The sequence below is a fragment of the Musca vetustissima genome, unplaced genomic scaffold (assembly GCF_032173495.1).
Source record: "Musca vetustissima isolate MV318-11 ecotype Yass unplaced genomic scaffold, APGP_CSIRO_Mvet_v1 utg1801, whole genome shotgun sequence".
Taxonomy (NCBI): domain Eukaryota; kingdom Metazoa; phylum Arthropoda; class Insecta; order Diptera; family Muscidae; genus Musca; species Musca vetustissima.
Window position 1 is genome coordinate 82,719 of NW_026889554.1, and position 24,831 is coordinate 107,549.

General features: G+C 36.1%; 1 protein-coding gene across 2 annotated transcripts in view; it reads left to right on the plus strand.

Annotated features, from left to right (window-relative positions):
• Positions 1–1,679: 1,679 nt before the first annotated feature.
• LOC133337248 (SET domain-containing protein SmydA-8-like) overlaps positions 1,680–24,831 on the plus strand; it is a 36,528-nt gene continuing 13,376 nt past the window's right edge. The window contains exon 1 of one of the 2 annotated variants that reach the window (XM_061545497.1): positions 1,680–1,793. In XM_061545497.1, coding sequence (XP_061401481.1) covers positions 1,740–1,793 — 54 coding nt within the window. In that variant the 5' untranslated portion in view covers positions 1,680–1,739. Of the gene's footprint in view, positions 1,794–7,005; positions 7,012–24,831 lie in introns of those variants that run through there. The other variant, XM_061545496.1, reaches the window with a different exon arrangement.

The window sequence follows — 24,831 nt, forward strand, 5'->3', positions numbered from 1 at the left end:
TTCGCGATAAATTGAAAACATTCGAATTCTCGCTGTGAGCATTCGTGAGAAAGAGCGTATTTTAATCATTCTTCGCACCACGCTTCGTGGTAGCCCCTCAAAAAATATTTTTAATAAATCCACGCTTCGTGGTACCCCCTAAAAAATATTTTTAATAAATCCACGCTTCTGGTAGCCCCTCAAAAAATATTTTTAATAAATCCACGCTTCGTGGTAGCCCCTCAAAAAATATTTTTAATAAATCCAGGCTTCGTTGTAGCCCCTCAAAAAATATTTTTAATAAATCCAGGCTTCGTGGTAGCCCCTCTAAAAATATTTTTAATAAATCCACGCTTCGTGGTAGCCCCTCAAAAAATATTTTTAATAAATCCACGCTTCGTGGTAGCCCCTCAAAAAATATTTTTAATAAATCCACGCTTCGTGGTAGCCCCTAAAAAAATATTTTTAATAAATCCACGCTTCTGGTAGCCCCTCAAAAAATATTTTTAATAAATCCACGCTTCGTGGTAGCCCCTCAAAAAATATTTTTAATAAATCCAGGCTTCGTTGTAGCCCCTCAAAAAATATTTTTAATAAATCCACGCTTCGTGGTAGCCCCTCAAAAAATATTTTTAATAAATCCACGCTTCGTGGTAGCATTTGAAAAAGTCTTTTTACGTTTGTAACCACTGTGCCCTGTGTAAAAACTTAAATTCATATTAGCCACTGGCGAAAAAAGAAATCATTCATTGAACTCAGTTGTTATTTGAAATTATCTGCGGGCGGTGGGCCATAATAACATAGAGACGCAACAAATCAACAAACCAAAAAAACTTGTCGATTTCGTTTCATTACTAGTTCGCGTTTTTTTTTCCTACCGACGAAAAAACTATTATCCAACATTTGATTTAATTGAATTGCAAAAAATACATAAAAAAGCGAAAACAATGTCATTGAAATTCAATACAACTCTCGAAGATTTAAGAAATTTAATCGATCTCCATATGGGCGAGAAATTTTCGGAAAAAGATCCATTGTGGCAGGTGCTGGATTCACCCATTTCCGGACGGGGTTTATTTGCCAGGCGTGACATAAATACGGGCGATGTGATTTTACGTGAACCCGCTTTGCTGGCTGGCCCGAAGGCCGGTCAGACGACAAATATCAATACTTGTGCGGTATGTTATTGCCGGTTGGAGGGTAGTGATGCGGAGATTATGTGTAAAAATGGTTGCACGATGCCTGTTTGCGACGTCTGCTGTATCTCCGAACGCCATGTGGGAGAGTGTAAAGTTTTCCGCAAATGGAAACCCAAAGATATGGGAAAAATTAATCGTCCCGCTCTGCGTATTGTTTCCATAATGCGTTGTCTCTTCCTCAATGAAAATCAACATAAACTGTTATATGCACTACAGGCAAATCCAGATAAATACTACAAAGCTGAGGTACAAATGGCTGCCGGGTGTTTTGAAGAATTCACAAAAAATCCGGATATTTTAAATTATTTTTATCGTACAATTTGCGCCTTCAATACGAACGCCTTTGAGGGAAATAGTTGTGTTGGGGGACATGAAGTTCTGATAAGAGCTTTGTTCCCGGTGGCGGGTTTGATGAATCACCAGTGTACCCCAAATGCAAATCATCATTTTGAAAATGGTGAAACAATTGTTATTACGGCTGCTCGTCCTATACGGGAGGGGGAGGAAATTGTTACCAGCTATTCGAAGTTATTGTGGAGCACACTGGCCAGGAATACTTTCATGAAACTAACAAAACAATTTGAATGCTCGTGTGCGAGGTGTTTGGATCCGACGGTGAGTAGTTTTTTATACATATATAAATAACTAGTTATAATAATATTTTAAGGAATCATATGTATATATATATATACATTAACTTCTATATATTAAGAAATCAACGAAATTATTTGTTTGATTTAATTTTGGGTCGTAATGACTATTTACACGAAAAGTAAAATTATTTTTGATACTTTCGATTTGTTGGCTATGTAACGGAAGCTATAAAGCTTTCGACGGATTTAAAAAGCTTTGCGTATATACTGTGGGCAACAAAGAGTGCATATATTTAGGAGGCAAGAAAAGTGGTGAATATTTTTTATTTGAACTTTACATTTACACCCAATGGGTTTTCACAGATTCTCAACAAATTCTCAAACCAAAATTTCAAATCCATGAGATGCACATTAATGTCTATTCAACATAATGTTCGATTCGAAATGTCTATATAAATAATATTTTGTGTAAACAAGTGTTAATATACCCTACACAACTGTGCAGCCCCAAGAGTTTGTAACGTCGCGAAAAATTGGTCTAGACCCAGTTTTAAGTATACCGATACCTCATACTCGACTAGATGAGTCAATATAGAGGCCACAATTATGATCCGAACACCACGAAATTTTATCAGGGTGCGAAGAATGATTAAAATACACTCTTTCTAACGAATGTTCACGCGCGAGAATTCGAATGTTTTCAATTTATCGCGAATGATAAAGTTACAATGAATGAACAAGCATTTGCAATCTCTCGCGAATGTTCGCATTGTATCAAAATATCATAAAAAAGGTAAACACACGCTCACACCGAAAGAATGTGTGTGTAGCAGAAAGTGTGTGGAATAACAAAACACATGTCCAACAAATATTGAGTTCACGAACGTTTGTTGTTATTGTTGATGCTGTTTTGAGCATTCGTGAGAATTCGGGAATGTTCGTTTTCATTCGTGAGAGAATGTCAGAAAGAATTTCAACCACCAAACGAAACGAACGATCGTTGTTGTGTGCTCTCACTCGTTTGTTATGTGTGTGTGCGAACATTCTTTGGCGAATGCTCGTTTGGTAAGGAATTTATCGCCATAAATTCATTCGTAAAATGAGCACAAAACGAAAAGAATGTATTTTAATTCATGACGGTTTTCATGAAGATCGGTCAATATTATTTAGTGGGAGGTATAATGGACATATACTTTTGTGTGAAAAATTACAAAATTTTTATTTAGAGGCGTATTTAGTTACTTCTGAAGGACAGAGAACGGAGATGTTGAGAGTATATCCATGATGAGTTTATAAGCTTTAAATGAGTTTATATTGGCGTATGTCCTCGGATTTGGAGTTCGGTCAATATTCCGAGGGCCAAATCAACCAAACCTTAAAATGACCACATTTATATATATTTTTTTTGGAGAAAATATTCATCTTGGGAACACAAGATTTGGAAAAAAATGGCAGGGTTAGAAAGTAGAGCTATAATCGGTCAAGAGGGTGCAAATATCACGAAATATTGCCAAGTTCAGAATATAGAACCGCAGAAAGTTAGAAGTTCGTTATAGTTGTGTAGAGTATCATATAATCGTTCCCTTCCGACTATACTACTATACTATACTGGATCTTATTTATTTATTTACGAGATCGTTGTAAGAGGTTTATGATATGTACCGAGCAGAATTCATAGGTTTCCAATAAGAATTAATAATGAAAGCAATCGCACTGTTGCTGATTGCTTAGAGGATCATATCATTTCATGAACTTTTGCGGGAAGGGTGATTTTCTGAAAACGTTTAAGGTGGGTCAATATTTCGAAGTAGTCTTTAATTTAAGTATTTTCTTGAATCTGTAACCGAAGTGACAGTAATTTGTTGGTCGGAAAACATTTTTGAAGAAGATTTTCGAAAGAGACAAATTGTGTGTCATAGCACCTCTGTGATGATCGAAATGATCAGAAAAATTTATTCCCAAAAATTTTTCAACTGGGTACTAGCCTTTTAATAGCCCCATAATTGCCACTATCTTAAAGTTCCTAGCACTGAGTTTTCGACGATCAAAAACCATTACTTACTTACTTCGATGGCTTGTGACAGAACTTTCGTTCCATAGGCCGAGATTAAACAAGATTTCCAGGCGCGTCGGTCTTTTCGCAGTTTTTCCAATTTGAAAGACAATATTCGGCAATGTTGTCTTCCACTTGGTCTTTCCATCTTATTTGTGGCCTTCCCCTTCTGGGTGAACCATCAGCTGGTTCGCTTTTATATGCTTTCTGGGCTGGGGCATCTTCATCCATTCTCACAACATGACCTAGCCAACGTCGTCGCTGCAGCTCAATACGTCTAACAATGCCGATGTCCGAGAATAGCTGATACAGCTCATGGTTCATTCGACGCCGATATTCAACGTCAATGCAGATCGGCCCATAGATCTTTCAGAGAATTTTTTTTCTCAAACACTCCAAGAGCTCCCTCATTTGCTTGCGCAACTACCCATGCTTCAGATCCATATAACAGCACGTGTAGTATCAGCGTCTTGTAGAGTGTGAGTTTGGTCTGGCGGGAGGTGGCCTTGCTTTTGAGTTGTTTGCTCAGACCATAGTAGCATCTGTCACTATCCATATCCGAATTTCAAAACTGATGTCATTCGTTTTGTTTATGGCGGTACTACCTCGAAGCAGTAATTCTCAAGTTCGACAGTTGGTCCGAGTCTACTTGACGTCTTGCGCGTTGATACCATCAGCTTGGTCTTCTCGCCGTTTACTGTCAGAGCCACTTTGGCAGACACCTCCTAAATTTGTTCAAAGGTGGCTGTTACCGCTCTCAGCGTTCAACCCATTATGTCGATGTCATCGGCTTAGGCGAGTAACTGGTGTTTTTTGGTGTAAAGAGTGTCATTTCTGTTCACCTTTGCGTCTCGTATGACCTTTTCCAGCAGGATGTTAAAAAGGTCACACGACAAACTGTCACCCTGCCTGCATCCTCGTTCGGCATTAAAGAACTCCGAGAGGTCCTTTCCGACTTTAACTGCTGATCTTGTACCAGTTAAAGTTATCCTGCATAGCCGTATTAATTTTGCAGGAATGTCAAATGCAGACATGGCTTTATATACCTCTGAACGGATAAGGCTGTCGAATGCGGCTTTATAGTCGACGAATAGATGGAATGTGTCGATGTGTTTTTCGTGGGTTTCTTCCAGAATTTGGCGCAGAGTGAAAATCTGGTCAATGATGGATTTGCCAGGTTTGAAGCCGCATTGATATGGTCCAATAATGTCATTGACCATTGGCTACAGTCGTTCACACAGTACGCTGGATAGCACTTTATATGCGTTGGGAAGGATACTTATTCCTCTATAGTTCCCACATATCGTCTTGTCTCCTTTTTTTGTGCACGGTACACTGGATGCTGAGGTTCCAATCATTGAGCATGCATTCTTCTAGCCAAATTGTACTAATCAGCTGGTGCATGCTCCTTACCAGCATCTGACCACCAGTCATGAATAATTCGGCTTGTAACCCAGCGGCACCTGCTGCTTTATAATTTTTCAGCCGATTGATTGCTATTCTGACTTCATATTGGCTAGGTGGTATACAATCTACACCGTCATATATTATTTTTTTTTTTCAAAATTCTCCTTCCAGATCCTCAGTACGCTGTCTGTATCTGTCACCAGGTTTCCTTCTTCATCTCTACATGTGGATGTGCCTGCACCAAAGCCTTCGGTTTGGTGTTTTACCCGTTGGTAACATTTTCGGGTTTTATTCTTACTCCTGTACATCTCGATTAGCTCACGCTCACGTTTTTCTTGTTCTTTTTTACCAGCATCTGACGACCAGTCTTGAACACTTCGGCTTGTAATCGATCGGCACCTGCTGCTTTATTATTCTTCAGCCGACTAATTGCTATTCTGACCTCATCTTGGCTAGGTGGTATACAATCTACACCGTCATATATTATTGGTGGTGCGGTATCCTCTTCACCGCTACTATTTGATACCAGAAGTTTTTCAAAATGCTGCTTTCAGATCCTCAGTACGCTGTCTGTATCTGTCACCAGGTTTCGTTTCTCCACTTTCCCGATAGTTCTCCATCGCATTGTGTGTTGCTACTGTCCGCAGGGTTGCCCTATACGCTGTGTTTTTCACATCAGTAGCATTACGACACTCCTGATTGTACCACGGATTTCTTGATGGTGGTCTTTGGTACCCAAGTGTTGCTTTTGCAGACAATTTTCAGTGACACGCACATCATATCAAGTTCTCTTCCAATTTGAGGTTTCGAAGTTCTCTTCCAATTTAAGGAAATTTGAATGCACATAACATAGTGGAACTTATTAGTTCGGGTCGGCCGAACAATAATCTTACTCCACCGGCAATTTATGGGTTAAACAGCATTCACATTTCAATATTTTCGGTTTTTTTTTTGTTTTTGGCCCGCATCGAGTTTTCACATTTTGCAGTTGAAATCAAACCTAAAATGCATGAACCGGCAACCCAAAACACACAAACATTATTGTTGTTAATAAAAAAATTGTATTTTTGTTGTTTTTCGGAAAATCTATGTGTGGGTGGTTAGTATTCGGACTATTGCCTCCATAGACATGTTTGTTGTTCCATTAAGAGGCGCTGTGTGTGTGAGACTCTGATTTTTGTTTCTTAATTTTTTATTGCTTTGGGGATGAAGGGGGCCGATCAAAATTGTATTTGATTTTATTTAGAACAAGAAAAAACAACAAACCAAAACTGAAAAATACAATTTTTGTCTATATTTTCACACTGATTAGCATCGGTGATGTGTGAAAGATGTTTATCGAATGAAACACATCATATTATAATTCAGTTGGTATTTGAATTCCGGCGGGCGTGGAAATTAAAAAAATTGGAAAATAATCGAAGGAGAACATTTTTTTCGTTAGTGTGACCAAAAAATTATTAATTAATTAAAAAAATATTTGAAACAAAATTCTGAAAATGTCTCTAAAATCAAATATTACCACTGTGGATTTGGCTAACCTCATAAACGCGCATTTAGGTTCGGAATATCTAAAAGAACAACCCTCGTGGAAGGTGCTCGATTCTCCTATTTCGGGACGTGGTATTTTTGCTAGTCGAGATATAGCTCCGGGTGAAGTTATTTTAAAAGATCGCGCCCTGGTTGTGGGACCCAGAGGTACATTGGATACGTCCAACTCCAAGACATCCTGTGTTGTGTGTTATCATCAATTAGAAGTCGAAAATGATTCCCAAGTTATGTGTAAAAATGGTTGTGGCCTACCCATATGCTCTGAGTGTTCCCAGGGAAATTGCCATGCCACCGAATGTGAATTATTTCGGCGATGGAAACCCAAGGATATAACAAAAATAAACTCCCATATTCTGCGTTTGGTATCAATTGTTCGTTGTTTCTTTTTGAATGATCTACAGCGTAAACTATTCCTCTCCCTGCAACCTCATTCCGATAAATATTATATGCTGGAGTTACAAAAGGCCGCCGCCTGCTTTGAACACTTCCCCAAAGATCGTGAAATGTTGGAATATTTCTATCACAGTATTTGTGTCTTCAATACAAATGCCTTTGATGGTGGCAGTCAAAAGGGTGATGGGAATGAGGGTCGCGTCCGAGCCTTATTTCCATTGGCTGCCATGTTGAATCATCAATGCCGTCCAAATGCCGAACATCATTTTGAAAATCCGGAGACGATTGTTATTACAGCGGTACGTCCGTTAAAACAGGGTGAGGAAATTGTAACGTCTTATACGAAATTGTTGTGGAGTACAATGACACGGAAAATGTTCTTGAAAATGACCAAACATTTTGAGTGCTGCTGCGAGAGGTGCTTGGATCCAACGGTGAGTAAAATTGGGTGGATTTCCTTTATTCTTAGCTTCGGAATTTCGAGGATTGAATTTTCCTAAAGAATTTTGTCTATAATAAAACTGTAATCGATCTTTAATAAATTACGAGTGTCGATGCTTTATATTACGATTATGCCAAAATATGCATTTATCCGCTGGTAACCGAGAACGGAAAATTGCGAACCTATTGGTTGTAAAACTGTGCTGAGGTTTATACGAAGTAGTGGTACTGTGTTGTTATTATCGGAGAGCCTGAAATTTCAAACTACAAATCACTTTATTCACTGGAAATAACTCTAGGTCCTTTAAAATATGGTTGGTTGGTTTAGATAGATGAAGATCTATCTATGGGAGTGAAAAATTACAACTTTGACCATTGGGAATGTGAACAAACCCTTAACCTGGGGTTTAATATAGGGTCTACAATAAAACAATGACCTATTACCAGTAAGAAACTGGGTCAATATGATATTTTTATACCCTCAGCCTCATTTAGTATATAATCCTCGATTCGTCAAAAATGTTCCTGTCAACATATTGGTTTTAGACCCTAATTATTTTTTACACAACTTTATAAAGCCTAGACTCAGTCCGAAGATGGGTCCGATTGATCGATTCTTTCTGGACCTCCTCCACAAAGACCAAACTTTTCATTTATATTTATTTATAAATTTAATATTAGGCAAACAGATGATCCATTTTGTGTACATCGTAACATTTGAAATCAATTTTGAAGCAGACATATGGAACGTCCGATTTCGTCCAACCCGTGAATGTCGTTGCATCTCCACACCTAATAGTATTCCTCTCACAATGGGTCAACATTTGGAAAACAAATAATATAATGGAGTGTCCGAATTGTCTGAAGGTGAGACTATCGGTCTAGTCCTTCTGACCTAGTTAAAAGTTTAAAAATTCTCAATCAAATACCATATGGAATGTCCGATGTCATTACTAACTCTATATCAGATTCGAAGATCGGTACACTCCTTCTGGAACATACATCCAATTGAAAGATCATGTTCCAAAGGACCATCGACTTCGGCCTTCCACTTCTGCATTTTCAGCTGGACATCTTCATCCATTCTCACAACATGACAGTGCCAAGTAGCTGCAGCTCGCTACAATTAATGGTTCATTCGACGGCGATATTCAACGTCGACGCAGATCGGGCGGAGATTCTTTTCCCAAACATTCCAAGAGCTGCCTCATCTGCTTGTGCAAGTACTCATGCTTCAGATCCACACAACAGTACGGGTAGTATCAGTGTCTTGTAGAGCGTGAGTTTGGTCTGGCAAGAAGTGGTCTTGTTTCTGAATTGCTTACATAGACCATAGTAGCATCCGTTGGCCAACACTATTTTTTTGCGGTACCAAGATATATAAGATCTTTAATCTTTGACTACCTCGAAGCTGTAGTTCTCAAGTTCCTTGTGCTTTGATACAATCAACATGGTCATCTCGCCGTTTACTGCCAGACCCACTTTGGCAGAATCCTTCTCAATTTGTTCAAAGGTGGCTGTTACCGCTAGCAATGTTCGACCCCTTTCCGACTTTAACTACTGACCTTGTGCCACCTAACGTTATCCTGCATAGCCGTATTAATTTTGCAGGAATGCCGAACGTAGACATGGCTTTAAACACCTCTGAACGGAGAGGGCTGTCGAATGCGGCTTTATAGTTGACGAATAGGTGGTATGTGTCGATGTGTTTTTCCTGGGTCTTTTCCAGGATCTGGCACAGAGTGAAAATCTGATCAATGGTGAATTTGTCAGGTCTGAAGTAGCATTGGTATGGTCCAATAATGTCATAAACCTTTGGCTTCAGTCGTCCACACAGCACGCTGGGTAACACTTTATATGCGATGGGAAGGGGACTAATTCCTCTATGGTTCGCACATATCGTCTTCTCTCCTTTTGTGTGCACGGGACACAGGATGCTGAGGTTCCAATCATTGGCCATGTATTTCTCTAGCCAAATTATACTAATACGTTGGAGCCTGCTGATTTATTATTCTTATTGGTTCTGCGGTATCTCCTTCACCGTTAATACATGATACCATAGGTTTTGCAAAATATTCGTTCCAGATCCTTAACACGTTGTTTGTATCTGTCATCAGGAGTTCTACTCGTTGGTAAAATTTCCGGACCTAACTCTGACTCCTGTACATCTCGGTTTGCTCACGTGTTCCTTATTCTTTCTTTAAAAAATTATGCATTAAATAAAAAATTGCTTCACTTTGATACTCTTAAATAGATTCAGAACTTAATGCTAGCATTCGATAAATCAAATTACCATATTAAAAAATTCGACAAGGACTTTCGCGCATATTTGATTGAAAAATATATGTTGAAGAACTGATCTTGAATAAATATGCAATTTATAAAATCTCGTATTAATACCGTATGACAAAATTAAAATTTGATATCGGAATATTTTTTCCATATAGTTTTCAATTCTAATGACCGAGTAAATAGTTTCTTTTTCATTTTATTTAAATTTTAATGGAGATTTTCTCCAAAAATCATAAAATCCTCAACTGTTTCTTTCTATTTAATTTATATTACAAATTATCCAAAAAAATTGTAAAAAACTGCCATGATCCACTTTTATCAATCAATTTAGTAAAAATACTCCTCCCAAAATAAATTATTAATTGTTCGGAAAAAAATCATAATTTCGTATGGCTGAATTCGTTTTGGGTGTTAAAGCATCTCAGATATGCATCACGCTACTATTTGTATTATTTGTCACATTGTCGACGTGCTCTGCTGTCATTCATATTTGAATGACAGCTGGCAGCCGGTGGTTGGCGATGATGAAGGCGAGGCTGATGCTGATAAATATTAATTTTCATTGGCCAGAAAATATTGTTAAGAATGCTAACTAACAAATGGTGCGACATGTTTTACAAATGGGGAGACATCGAAGAAAAAGTATTTTTTATTAATGAATAAAATTAATTAAAACAACGACAGAAGGCAAGAGGATGCATTGTACAGAAGTTTTAGAATGATGGATGATTTTTTTCTCATTAATTTATCGAATGTTCTTCACATATTACTACTAAGGTACCCTACAGATAATTATCAGATGTCTTTCAGATGCTGCCCAAAAATAAATATTTAAATAATTTCAGCCCTACCTCTTTCTGTCTTTCAATGGTTTCAATCGGCTATTTAAAATATATGAATATGCTTCTCTTCGCAAGTTTGAAGATGGGACCCATTGGTCCACTATTTCTGGTACCTCCCCCCCATAGGTTCAAAATTTTCAATATTTATAATACCAATATCAAGCTAATGCACAAAATTTTACCTTTATCAAGCCTAGATCTAGTTTGAAGATGGGACCCATCGGTCCACTCTTTCTGGCACCTCCCCCATAAAATGGTCAAAATTGTGCTAAAAATTGCTTTAATAATAACATGCAAACGGACTATCCGATTTTAATGAAACTTTGTACAACCTATTATTTTTAACAAACCTAGATCAAGTAGGAAGATGGGACCCATTGGTCCATTCCTTCTAAATCCAATATCAGGCGAATGGAATGTACGATGCACAACAAATTACCTTTACGAATGTCTAGTTTAAGTCCGAAGATGGGACGCAGTAGTCCACTCCTTCCGGTACCTCCCTCACAAATGGTCAATATTTTATAAAATGTTATCAACAGTAAATTCGAAAACTCATTGATAAAAATATATTTCTTATATAAAACTTTATAATAAAATTTGTGTGTAATTCCGAAGACCTCCGCAACCATAGGCTGGGGGTATATATCTGTCGGCAACAGCGACAGACACTTTTCTACTTGTTTCAGTTACACACATATGCACATGTACCATAGTGTGGTGAAGGGTATTAATTTGTTATATTGTTTTTCAACATCTTCTCCAGAATGTATGTATCAAAATCTCAATTTCTAGAAAAAGTGGACTTATTGCCTCTACACATATGTGTGTGTGTTTCATTTTTAAATCCATTATCTGCATACGAGAATATTTTCTATGCATTTGAAGCATTTAAAAATAATTTGTGACATGCAATAATTATGTTGCTGTTTGTGTATTCATACATCAATTACACTGTGCTACACTTTTTTTTAACTACAGGGGAGTTCCAACAGATTATGAAAGATGGACTAAAAATAGGAGTTTATTTGCGTTTTGAAAATTTACGTCGGTAGAAAACACAAAAAAGGGAGGCAACAGTTTTCCCTTTTCAAGACTTTCGAAAATATTCACATTAGGATTTCATGAAATTTTAGTATTTTAGGTATATAGTGTCCTTGACAATATTGCTGATAATAATCGTTCCGTAATATGGAACCTATCCATCCCCTTTCTTTATGATACGTACTCCGCAAGGGGCCGATATTTATATAAAAAGAAAAAGTAAAAAAAAATATATTTCTTGGATATTTTCAGAAAATAACAGGACCGCCACATTTTTGGTTTCTTGAATGTATTAGTAGCATGTTTAAAACGCAGTGGTTATAATTTGGCATTCGGGGTTCTTGGAGGTAGAAATACATATTTGCAATAACATTTCAAAATATTTCCATCACTAGATAAGATTTACTATATGTGGAATTTGAATTAAAATTATCTGGGTTGACAATTTGCAGTATAGATTTTGGGGTAGCAAGGGTAGGATATTTTAAATGCACTCCTTATGGTGGAGGATATAAGATGTGTGCGCGCTTTATACTCTCCACCATATGGTGTCAAGGGGACCATATGATACCCTACACAACTATCATGGAACTCTAACTTTCTGCGGATATTTATTCCGAGCCTGGTCAATATTTAGAGATATTTGCACCCCTGACATATTTTGTGAATATTATTAATATTCAGTACAGCGCTTCTAAATACTTGTCCAGATTCCCTTCACAGTGGGTTGTGTTGTAATGTTCGGCTTCAATCAAAAAAACACAAAAACACATCCCAAAATTATAATCTGATCATCACCGAAAACATACCTGGATCCTAATGGAAAATTTGAGAGCGATCAGTGCTATATTTCCGCCCTCTAGTGTGGTAATGGGTTTCATTGGCCAGAACCGGTCCTACATGCAAAATTTCGTGAAGATTGGTCCATAACTGTGGCCTGTATCGTGTTTATAAAATATAATGGACAGACGGACGGACGGACACACATGCCTAGATCGACTCAGATAGTCGAGATATTACGATCGGTATACTTAAAGGTGGGTCTAGGACCAATAATTTGCGGCGTTACAAACTCTTGTGCATATATTTGTAACAGGCTAAAGGAAACGAGATAGAGTTCCTTTTGAGAATATCCAAGAATCACATTCTTAGTCGATTTATGCATGTCCGCCTGTCCGTCCATGAATTTTTGCGAGCAAAGTACAGGTCGCATTTATGATCCAAATTGGGTGAAATTTGGTACAGCGCATTTATGTGGCCCAAGGACGAACCCTATTGAAATTGGAGAAAATCAGTTCAGATTTAGATACAGCTCCCATATATAGTTTCGTCCGATTTTATGTGAATGATGCACCAAACTCCCAATATTTGTCCGATTGGGACAAAATTCTGCACAGAGTACTGAATAGGGTCCAGACTGATGTCTGCGAAGTTTTGTTAAAATCAGTTTAGATTTAGATATAGCTCCCATATATAGTTTTGTCCGATTTGTTGTGAATAATGCACAAAATTCCCAATATATGTCCGATTGAGACGAAATTTAGCACATAGTACTAAATTAGGTCCATATTGATGTCTGGGATGTTTTTTCAAATCGGTTTAGATTTTTTTGTGAAGGATACATATATCCTCCGATTTTATGTAAATGGTGCACTAATCTCCCAATTTTTGTCCTATTGAGGCAAAATTTGGTAGGATAGAGTGTGTTAAGTTTCATTGAAATCGGATCATATATAGATATAGATGGTGCACCAAACTCCCAAGGTTTGTTCGATTGAGACAAAATACTGCGTAAAGTATTGAGTTAGGTCGAAGTTAGGCGAAGTTTTGTTGAAATCGGTTCAAATTTAGATATAGCTCTCATATATATTTTCGTCCAATTTCATGCAAATGGTGCACCGAGGTACTTCCTTTTTGTGGCGTTACATGGGAGCTATATCTAAATCTGGATTGAAACTTGTTGAAATCGGTTCAGGTTTAGATATAGATTCCATATATAAATGGTGTACCAAATAACTATTTTTTTCGATTGGGACGAATTTCTACACAACGTATAATATTGGAGCTCCAATAACACATATTGGATTTTGTAAAATATATTCAGATGTATATATAACCGATATATATTTTCGCCTGTTTTCATGCAATATGTGCTTTAAGGGGACCCCCCATTCTCGGGGTCAAAATTTTTGTTGATATAATTCGAATCAACACTGATTAAAGAATGTCTCTACAAAATTTCAAGTGAAAATCTCAAAAACTCTTGAAGATATATCCGATTTATTGTGTCAGCATCAAGTGACGGCTGAAGGGTTTCTCAAACTTTAAACGCGTTTTCCTCTAAACATTTTTTTGTGAATGGCGGGCACGATAACTCAAAAACTAATAATCCAATCGGTTCCAAATTTTGCAACGTTTCTCTGGGAGTGTATAGCTATCGTATGAACAAGGATAAAGCCAATCGGTGAAGATCTTCCTTATTTTTTAACTTGATTTTTGGTAAAAAATCGGCGATTTTCCAAAAATATTTTTTCAAAGGTCCACCATTTTGTTAATTTTAGAACGAAGTTAATAATCCTAGTTCATACGAGAGCCAGACATGTACTCTTTCTAACACCGTTGGAATTTTCGGATTCCGATGTTCCAGTGAGGAGTTATCATGCCCGCCATCAAAAATAAGGACGTTTCTTTAATTACAAAAAACAACAACAACACCAATTTTTTGTAAATTATTTTTCTTCTATTTTAAATCTTCAATTATATATGTGTAATGTTACAAACCTTAACAAGCATCGGTATTGATTTACCAGCCCATTGAAAATCTTGAAAAATTAAAATAGTGAATGGGGGGGGTTCCATTAAATAACAAAGGTTTCTCCTACCGAGATGAAATTGTGGATAGCGCAATGTGCTGCAGCATATTAGATGTCACGGTTGCTCCATTAGGTCCTGATCTACATATAGCTCCCATACATAATTTTGCTACATTTCAAACAAATGGTACTCTAAAGAATCCATGTCTGCCCGATTGACATGCAATTTTTCATAGATATATGGTTTTTTCATTGGTTCAAATATCTATGTAGATCACACATTTAATTGTATATTGTATATAATAGCATTTCTTTTATGTACCCAAAGTGGTGAAGGGTATCATATAGACGGCCCCGTCCGACTTTTGAACTTTCCTTATTGGTTCCCTTAAGTGTGTGAACTGACTGTACGACATAAAATTTTTAACAATAATGAAAAATTAAAGCCAAAGCTCTATGAAGCATTGTGAGCTTTTTTGAATTATTGAAAAAGTTTTAAAGGCCTTTATTTCACAAAAAACATTTGCATACTTTTAGGCATGTGGAATTCAAGTTATTAGAAACTAAATACGTCGGTATATTTTATGCGTTTAAATAACCATCAGGGCCGCCGCAATTTAATTTTTTTCTGATGGGATGTGCATCATCATTTTCTTATTGGAAATTTAAATATTTTATATTTTCAAAAAAAGTTATTAGATCTGTGCTTTATTCGATACAAGAAAATACATTTTATGTTTCTCGAATTTTGAAACGTCAGCCAAACGTCAGTATTATTGTGATATTTACATATAGACAACCACTTGAAGGGATACAATGTTTCTGTTTGTTTATTTCTGTTCAGTTGTTACTTGAATGCCGGCCAGAGCGAAAGTGTAGAACAATTATTTTTAAAAAGATAAATAAAAAACAAAATGCCTTTAAAATTCAATATTACTACGGAAAATCTGAAGAAGCTAATTGATACCCATATGGGCCCAGAACTATTAAAAGAAAATAATTCGTGGGAGGTATTAGAATCACCTTTGTCGGGACGTGGTATATTTGCGGTGCGTGAAATAGCTGCTGGAGAGGTGATATTACGCGATATTGCCTTGACGGTGGGGCCGACAAATTCTTCCACTCAAACAATTTGTGTTGTGTGTTATAAACATCTAGAGGGCAGTGACCCAGATATTATGTGTAAAAATGGCTGCACTTTGCCCTTGTGCGGGGACTGTTCAAATGTTAGTACCCACTCAACAGAGTGTGAACTATTTAGACGCTGGAAACCCAAAGAGACAACAAAAATCTCACCCCAACTGTTGCGGTTTGTCTCCATTGTGCGCTGCTTATTTCTCAGTGACACCCAGCGTAGGTTATTACTCGCTCTCCAGGCCAACAACGACAAATACTATGTGAAGGAACTAGAAAAAGTTGCCGCATGCTTTACAAACTTCCCCAGTGATCGTGAGCTTTTGGAGTATTTCCAATTCAGCATTGCTGCCTTTAATACCAATGCCTTTGAAGGCAACTGCCATCCACAGATGGAACAACAGACAGCCGGCCGAGTTCGTGCCTTATTTCCATTGGCATCATTGTTGAATCATCAGTGTACCCCGAATGCTGATCATTATTTTGAAAATCCCCAGACACTTGTCATTTATGCGACACGTCGCATAGAGCGCGGTGAGGAGATTGTCACATCATACACAAAATTACTTTGGAGTTCGTTGATGCGAAAAATGTTCCTCAAAATGACAAAACATTTTGAATGTTGCTGTCCCAGATGTTTAGATCCGACGGTGAGTATAAATAAATCAATCGGTGTGTGTGTGTGTGTGTCTAGTTCATCAAATGTATGACAAGTGTGTAAAATATTTTTAGATCATGTTTTTTAGTTGCACAATGGGCTGAGATGAAAAAATAAAATATTAAATTTTGTTAATTAATAATGAACGATAAAAAAAGCTTTAAAATCTCCATCTTTCAAACTTCAATTATGAAGACAAAAGTCGGGTTGTATACTATGTCATTGAAAATTGGACCGGTGCTACACATTTTTCGAATAGAAATTTGAAGCGGAATCCTAAGTTACTGTCACGAACTTAACTATTTTTGTCAGAATAAAAATCTAAAATTTTGTATTTAAGATCATATAAAGGCACAGAGTTTAGAAAAAACAATTTTTATTTTAACCCTCGGTCAGTTTTGACTGTCTTTCAGCTAAAACAAAAACATCAATTGTAACGGTACATAGAATAACCGAAAAATCGCAAAGAAAGAGAGTAATTTTAAATGGAAATATATTCGACAAAAACACTGAAAGGGTTAAAAGTACGGAAAATGGATCCCGGAAATTTATATGCAAAAACTTGGGCCTTTATATGCCAAACTGTCTAGCATAGACGGTGATAAAAATCGGCTATTTTTCACAACAAATGTTTTCATGAAGATGACTGCCGAAGGTAGTTGAAATGTTGGAAAATAAACAAAATTAACGATTTTTCATTTGACCTATAGCCAAACAACATTAACATAACACAGGTCAACAATAACAACAAAAGCATTTTCTGCATAGATGTATGTATGTCTTCCTCTAAAACTCCGGAATGCCAAATTACAACCTTTTCGGTTGGCTTTTTTCGGGTTTTTCTCCAAATTACTGTTTAAAAAAATAACCATTAAGGAAAGTAGTAAGGTCGGACTGGGCCGACTATATAATACACTTCACCACTTTGGGTATATCCTACATATTTATAGGATACATAGACGTTGCCTTTTCGAAGGAACATTGATATGGAATTGAACGAACTTAACTATGCGATCTTTATCTAAAAGTAAACCGACTAATATCAATACCAACACAAGCCATTCTGCAACCTATTCTAAATTTTGTAAATAGATTTAAAGCAAACTTTACACACGAAAATTTGGTATGCTTCACTGTTTAATACGTAATATCAATCAGGCACCCATTGATTATTTGGTGTACCATCTATATCTAATTCCGAGCCGATTTCAAGAAAACTTGCCAGAAAATAATTTATATTAACTTCAGTACGTTGTATAAATCAGCCTAGCTATGAGTCTTTAGTGTACCATTTAGTTAAAATCGGACGAAAGTGTATATAGGAGCTATATGTAAATCTGAACCGATTTTCACGAAACTTAGCACACATCATTCTGGACCTAACTAAATATCCTATGCGAAATTAATGGACTTTGGAGCCCCATTTACCTTAAATTGGACGAAAAAATATATGTGAGCTATATATAAATCTGACCCGATTTTCTCGCAACTTGGCACACGTCATTCTAGACTCAATTCAGTATACTATAAAAAATTTCAAAAGATATATAGAGTCTTTGGTGCACCATTTACATAAAATCGGACAAAACTATATATGGGAGGTATATCTAAATCCGAACCAATTTTCTCTAAACTTATCACACATCATTCTGGTCCTAATTTAGTACTCTGTGCCAAATTTCGTGCAATTTAAAAAAATATATAGGGAATTTGGTGCCCCAATTACCTTAAATCGGACGAAACTATATACGGCAGCTATATCTAAATCTGAACCGATTTTCACGAAATCTAACAAACACGTTCAAGACTTAATTCAGTACGCTATACCAAATTTCGTGCAAATCGAAAGACTTAGGGACTTTGGTGTCCCATTTACATTAAATCGGACGAAACTATATACGATAGCTGTATCTAAATCTGAACCGATTTTCACGAAACTTAACACACATCACTGTAGACCTAATTTAGTATCCTATACCAAGTTTCGTGGAAATCGAAGGATATATAGGGACTTTGATGCACTATTTACCTAAAATTTTTCCCAATTTCAATAGGGTTCGTCCTTGGGCCAAATAAATGAGATTTCATCCAATTCGAATGAAAAATGCGACCTGTGCTTTGTTTACAATTTAACATGGACAGATAGGCGGACGGACATACATAAACCGACTTAGAAAGTGATTCTATGCATATTCTCGAAAGTAACCATGTGTCTATCTCGTTTCCTTTTGTTTGTTACAAACATATGCACAAAGACATAATACCCTGTACCACAGTGTGGTAAAGGGTATAAAATATTTTCGGAAAGTAGAAGAGATAAGCTTTTATATGGTACCTTAATCACCAGACCAGCCGTAATTTTAATGGGGTTCTCCGAATGTGTTGCCCTTTTTATACCCTCCACCATAGTATGGAGGGTATATTAATTTTGTCATTCTTGATCAGGGTAAAATTCTAAGACGATCTAGCCATGTCCGTCCGTCCGTCTGTTGTAATCACGCTATCTTCTGAAGGAATTGAGATAGGGTGCTGAAATTTTGCATATGGTTGTTTTTTGTCTGCAGGCAGGTCAAGTTCGAAGATGGGATATATCGGTCCACGTTTAGGCATAGCTCCCATATAAGGGTACCCCCCAATTTTCGGTATTTTGGGGTTCTTGACCGAGTTTTTCAACTGAATTCGCTGAAATTTGATACGTTGGGTTCTTATTGGGTACTAAGTGTCTCCACAAAAAATTATGAGTATAGGTCCACTTTTTCTGGTAGCCCCCATATAACGGCACCTTCTAATTTTCAGTATTTTGGGGGTTTTGATCGTTTTTTTTTTCAACCGAATAGGCTGTAATTTAGTATTTTGAGTTCTTAATAGGTACCAAATTTCTCCACAAAAAATTATGAATATAGGTCCATTTTTTCGGGTAGCCCCCATATAAGGGTATCCCCAATATTTGGTATTTTGGGGTTCTTGAGCGCGTTTTTCAACCGAATTCGCTGCAATTTGGTATTTTGTAGTCGTATATGGTAACAAATCTCCCTACCAAAAATTATTTATATTCGCCCCCTTTTTGGGGTAGTCCCCATATAAGCCCCTTTTTTATATTAAAATAGTTATCTAATTTGTTCCGCGTTTTGGGTTTGGTTCTAAGAGTCTGTCGTAATCATTTAACCTGCGGAGGATATCGAGATAAAGTTAGAACGTAAGGTTCGATAATGAACTATACATAAACTATAACCCTGTGTGGGAGGTATCAGAGGTAGTGGACCGATAGTCCACATTTTCGAAACTGAACTAAGTTTGGAATAATAATTGATTCATTTGAGGGGTGCCGGATATAGACTATCATCGTACTTGATTTAAATTTAAGAAAATTCGAAATATCGTAATAAAGCCAATTCGGTTGAAAACTGAATACCTGGAATACATACCGACTAAAAAGGTGTGTGTTATATGAGGCCAGCCCCGAAACTTATGTCGATATTGAATTACTAATACCAAAATTACATTACTTGCGGCAATTGTGGACGAGAGGGTTTCCAAAACACTTAATTTTTTTCTGTTTATACCGCGCTTTCTGTGCTAGGCTAAGAACTTTCCGAACTGTGGAAATATCAATATTGGTGTAATTTTAGCGAGTGCGGATCTGTTTTGTAAAAACAACAACAGTATTTAACGCCCATAATCTAACGTTCCCTTCAATATGTCATGTGATATATACTATGCTTATAATTTGGTTATGATATATACATATGTTTTTTTTTATTTTTCTCTTAAGTGTGTACTTATCGTCTAAATAAAAAAAATAACAGTGCCGGCTACTTGTTTATTTAAGAGAACTGAGAAATCCACATAAAAAAGCTTATTTATAACAAATTTGTAGCATGAGATAAATAATAAATTTTAGTAGCTTTTAGCTTAGCAATTAAATGTGTAGCATGTGTGTAAATAAGAGTAGTAGCGTGATAAGCAGAATGGATTCGGAAACACATCGGATGGCAAATTTAATTGTATACAGCTGTAGTGGGATCACGAATTAGAAATATCTCTTACTTGAAAATACCGAAAGCATCGATATTATAGCTAGTCCTACAATTTTCGGTATCTTCAGGTTTTTAGACACTTCTTTTAGCAGAATCGTCTGTAGTTTGTACAGAATTGAGTCTAGAGTGAAGTTTGCAATTTCTTTTATGAAATCAGTTCAGATTTAAATATAGCTCTTATATATTTCCATCCGATTTTAGGTAAATTGTGAATCAAATACCTAATGTTTGTCTGATAGCGATGAAATTTTGCACAGCGTATCTAATTGAGTACTTAAAGTACTAAATATGGTATCATTTGTATTTGGCGTACCGGTGCAGCTTGAACTCTGAAATTTGGAGTGAGGGTCATTGATAAAGTGTAGGATAGATGTACCAAAGTGTTTTTGGAAATTCGAACTATAAGTATCCGAAAAGTACTAAAATGTACTAAATTTGGTAAAATTTCGTAGCATGTGTATGGATAGAGCTAAAAACATGAAATTTGGAATGGCGAAGGTAGGGTTGATATAAAAAACTGGCTTTGGAAGCGTTTACTCTTGTATACGAAAAGTACTAAACAGTACTAAATTTGGTACAATTTGAATTTGGAGAAACGGATGAAACTGGAATTCTTAATTTTGAAATGACCATTACCGTCGGTGTGTAGGATAGCCATATGTTGGTATGTAGTTTCATGTGCATGAAAAGTACTAAATGGTACTATATTTGGTACAATTTGGATTTTGGGGTAAACCGATAAAGCTGGAAATTTTGGAAATAAGGTTACTTTTGGCGTGTAGGATTGGGATATGAATGTTGTTTTGGAAATTAATACGTATGGGTACTAAATGGTACTAAATTTGGTGATATGCTGAAATTTGGAGATATGATCATTTTTAGAGAGTAAGATTGGGAATATGTAGAATGTTTTGGAAATTCGTACTATTGTGTACTAAGTGGTACCAAATGTGGGTTTGGGTGAACCGATAGAGCTGGAACATAGAATTTTGGAAATGAGGTTACTTTTGAAGTGTCGGATGAATGTAGTTTTGGAAATTCGTACTTATGGGCACTAAATTTAGTACAATTTGAATTTTTGGTGAAACGATAGAGCTGGAATCTTGAAATGTGGACTTAGGATCACTGTTGGGGGTATTATTGGGATTATGTAGGAAGTTTAGGAAATTCGTACTATTGTGTACTAAATGGTACCAAATTTGGTGAACCGATAGAGCTGTAACACTGCATTTTGGAAATAGGGTTACTATTGGTGTCTAGGATTGGGGTATGGATGTAGTTGTGGAAATTCATACTTATGGGTACTAAATGGTACTAAATTTGGTGGACCGATAGAGGTGGTATGCTGAAATTTGGAGATATTATAATTTTTGGAGAGTAGGATTGGGGTTATGTAGGAAGTTTTGGAAATTCATACTATTGTGTACTAAATGGTACCAAATTTAGGTGAACCGATAGAGCTGTAACACAGCATTTTGGAAATAGGGTTACTGTTTGTGTTTGGGATTGTGGTATGGATGTAGTTTCGGAAATTCATACTTATGGGTACTAAATGGTACTATCTGAAATTGGATTTAGGATCACTGTTGGGGAAATTCGTACCGTGGATTTGTGTAAACCGATAGAGCTGGAACACTGAATTTTGGAAATAAGGTTACTTTTGGAGTGTAGGATTGCGATATGGATGTTGTTTTAGAAATTCATACTTATGGGTACTAAACGGTAAAATTTGAATTTTAGGTGAACCGATGGAGCTGGAATCTTGAAATTTGGAGTAAGGTTCACTAAATGTGTACTAAATGGTATCAAATTTGGATTTGGGTAAACCGATAGTGCTGCAATACTGAATTTTGGAAATAAGGTTACTTTTGGAGTGTAGGATTGGGGTATGTAGGATGTTTTGAAAATTTTTAGTAATGAGCACTAAATGGTACCAATGTGGATTTGCATGAACCAATAGAGCTGGAATTTTGAAATTTGAAGATAGGATTGGGCTGTGTATTAAGTCTTGGAAATTTGTACTAATGTGTACTAAATTTGGTACAATTTAAATTTTTCGTGAACCGATAGAGCTGGAATCCTAAAATTTGGAGGTACGATCATTGATGGGGTGTAGAAATTGGGTATATATGAAGTTTTGAAAATTCATACTAGTGTGTTCATACGATAGCTATACACTCACAGAGAAACGTGTAAAAAAATGGAATTGATTGGGTTATTAGTTTTTGAGTTATCGTGCAAAATTAATGTTTAGAGAAAAACGCGTTTAAATTTTGAGAAGCCCTTCAGCCGCCACTTGATTCTGACACAAGAAATCAGCTATATATTCAAGAGTTCTAGAGATTTTCACTTGAAATTTTGTGGGGACATTCTTGAATTAGTGTAGATTCGAATTAAATCAAAAAATGTTTGCAGTAGAATGGGGGGTCCCCTTAAATGGCACTAAATTTGGTACAATTTTATTTAGGTGAAGCGATCCGGCTGGTATCCTAAAATTGGGAAATATGTTTTTTTATTGGATTTATATGAATTTGGTTTAAATGGTACTAAATATGGTAAAATTTAGATTTGGGTGAACCTATAGAGCTCAAATCATGAAATTTGGAATTTGGTTTCGAAATAAGTACTTCAAGAGTACGAAAGGTAATAAATAAATGGTACCAACATTAGTATAGAGCTAGATTGCTGTTGCGGTCACAATTGGTGTGTAGTTTTGAGATATGGAGGTAATTTTGGAAATACATAATATAAGGTACCCAAGGATCTAAATGGTACTAACATTTTTATTATGGTCAATATTGGTGTGTATGGTGAAAACAAAATTATGTATTTGGACATCTTTAAATAATTCTCACGATCGCTAACGAAGTAGCGGACATATGCTAGTTAAATAATAATTTTCAAGGATTCAAACAAGGCGTGGATTTATTAAAGAATATTTTTCAAGGATTGATTGATGGAAGATTCAAACAAGGCGGTTAAAGAATATTTTTTTAATGATTCAAACAAGGCGGGGATTTAGTAAAGAATATTTTTTTAAGGATTCAAACAAGGCGGGGATTTAGTAAAGAATATTTTTTCAAGGATTCAAACAAGGCGTGAATCTTTATTTTCCGATTTTACCACAGAAGCGCAAACAATTACAAAATTAATCCACCAACTTCCGATTTTCATTGTTAATCATTTGTTGCTGTGAAATAAAATATTTTCATTAATAAATCAAGGTAATTACGCAAATTGTAATTAATGCATTTCATTATTATTTTTTTTTTTTTACATTTCACAAGGGGAAATGAAATTTTTCACAATGTTGCAACACCGCAATGCATATAAATTGGTGTGTTGGTTGAAGTAGCGCGATTTTTTTTTTAAAGTGTGCATATGTATGCATGCGTGTATGCAGCACGAGTGATGAAAATTAATGTTGTATGTCCGCTGTTGGACAAAGGAATATTTTTTTTTAAAAAATTTATTCGCACACATTGTTCTCACCGCATTTGTATTCCCCCGATTGGGTGGCCAGAAGATGAAGTACAGAACATGAAACTAGGCGAGACAATGAGGGAATGAAAGAAATTGTGACCCTGACAATTGGAGTAAATTAACGTGTAAAGATGTTTTTTGCAACTTAAAATTTTCGAGGTAGGTATGGACTTTATTTTCTTTGTATAGAAAACTTTAAATTTTCATAAAAATTTTCTTCAGAAGACTCTGTTTAAAAATAATATTTAACGTTCAAACCTGTGAATTTGGGTTCTGGTTACACTCCGACTCTAAATCGGCTTTGAAACTGACTCAGCATAAATTCGTTGGTCTTATTGTAGTTTAAATAATTAATTCGATCTCAGTGAATTTTTCTTTCTCTCCATACCCTAAAAATTTTCCTTGTGAAATAAATTCATAGCCACAATGACTAGAAGTCAATGCAGTAGATTTTCCGTTCAACAAAAAATAAACATACACTTTTCTGGCACTTCATTCACAATGACACAAGTTTATTTTTTCAAGCACTTAGCCACCCATTGAGCATCGACATACAAAAACACACACACACTCGTACATATATATGTTTATAAATTGACATGAATATCCGCTCACTTACACCTGTGTTAAAATACCTTTCTTCCTCCACATGCCAGGGCAAATTGTGGTAACCACAAATGACAATTTATTTTCAATTGATGTTTTGAGTCTTGACACAAACCAAAAAAAAAAAAAAATCGTAAAAATACATACATTTTCAATATTTTTCCCTTGGCCAAATTGCAACAACATCACAACAGCAACAACAACATCAGCAGCATTTTCATTTGGCGGGAAAATCTCAAAGTCGTCTAGCTGCTCATTTACCAGACAAAAATTCCGAATATATGTAGCAAATGAACATGTCTTGAA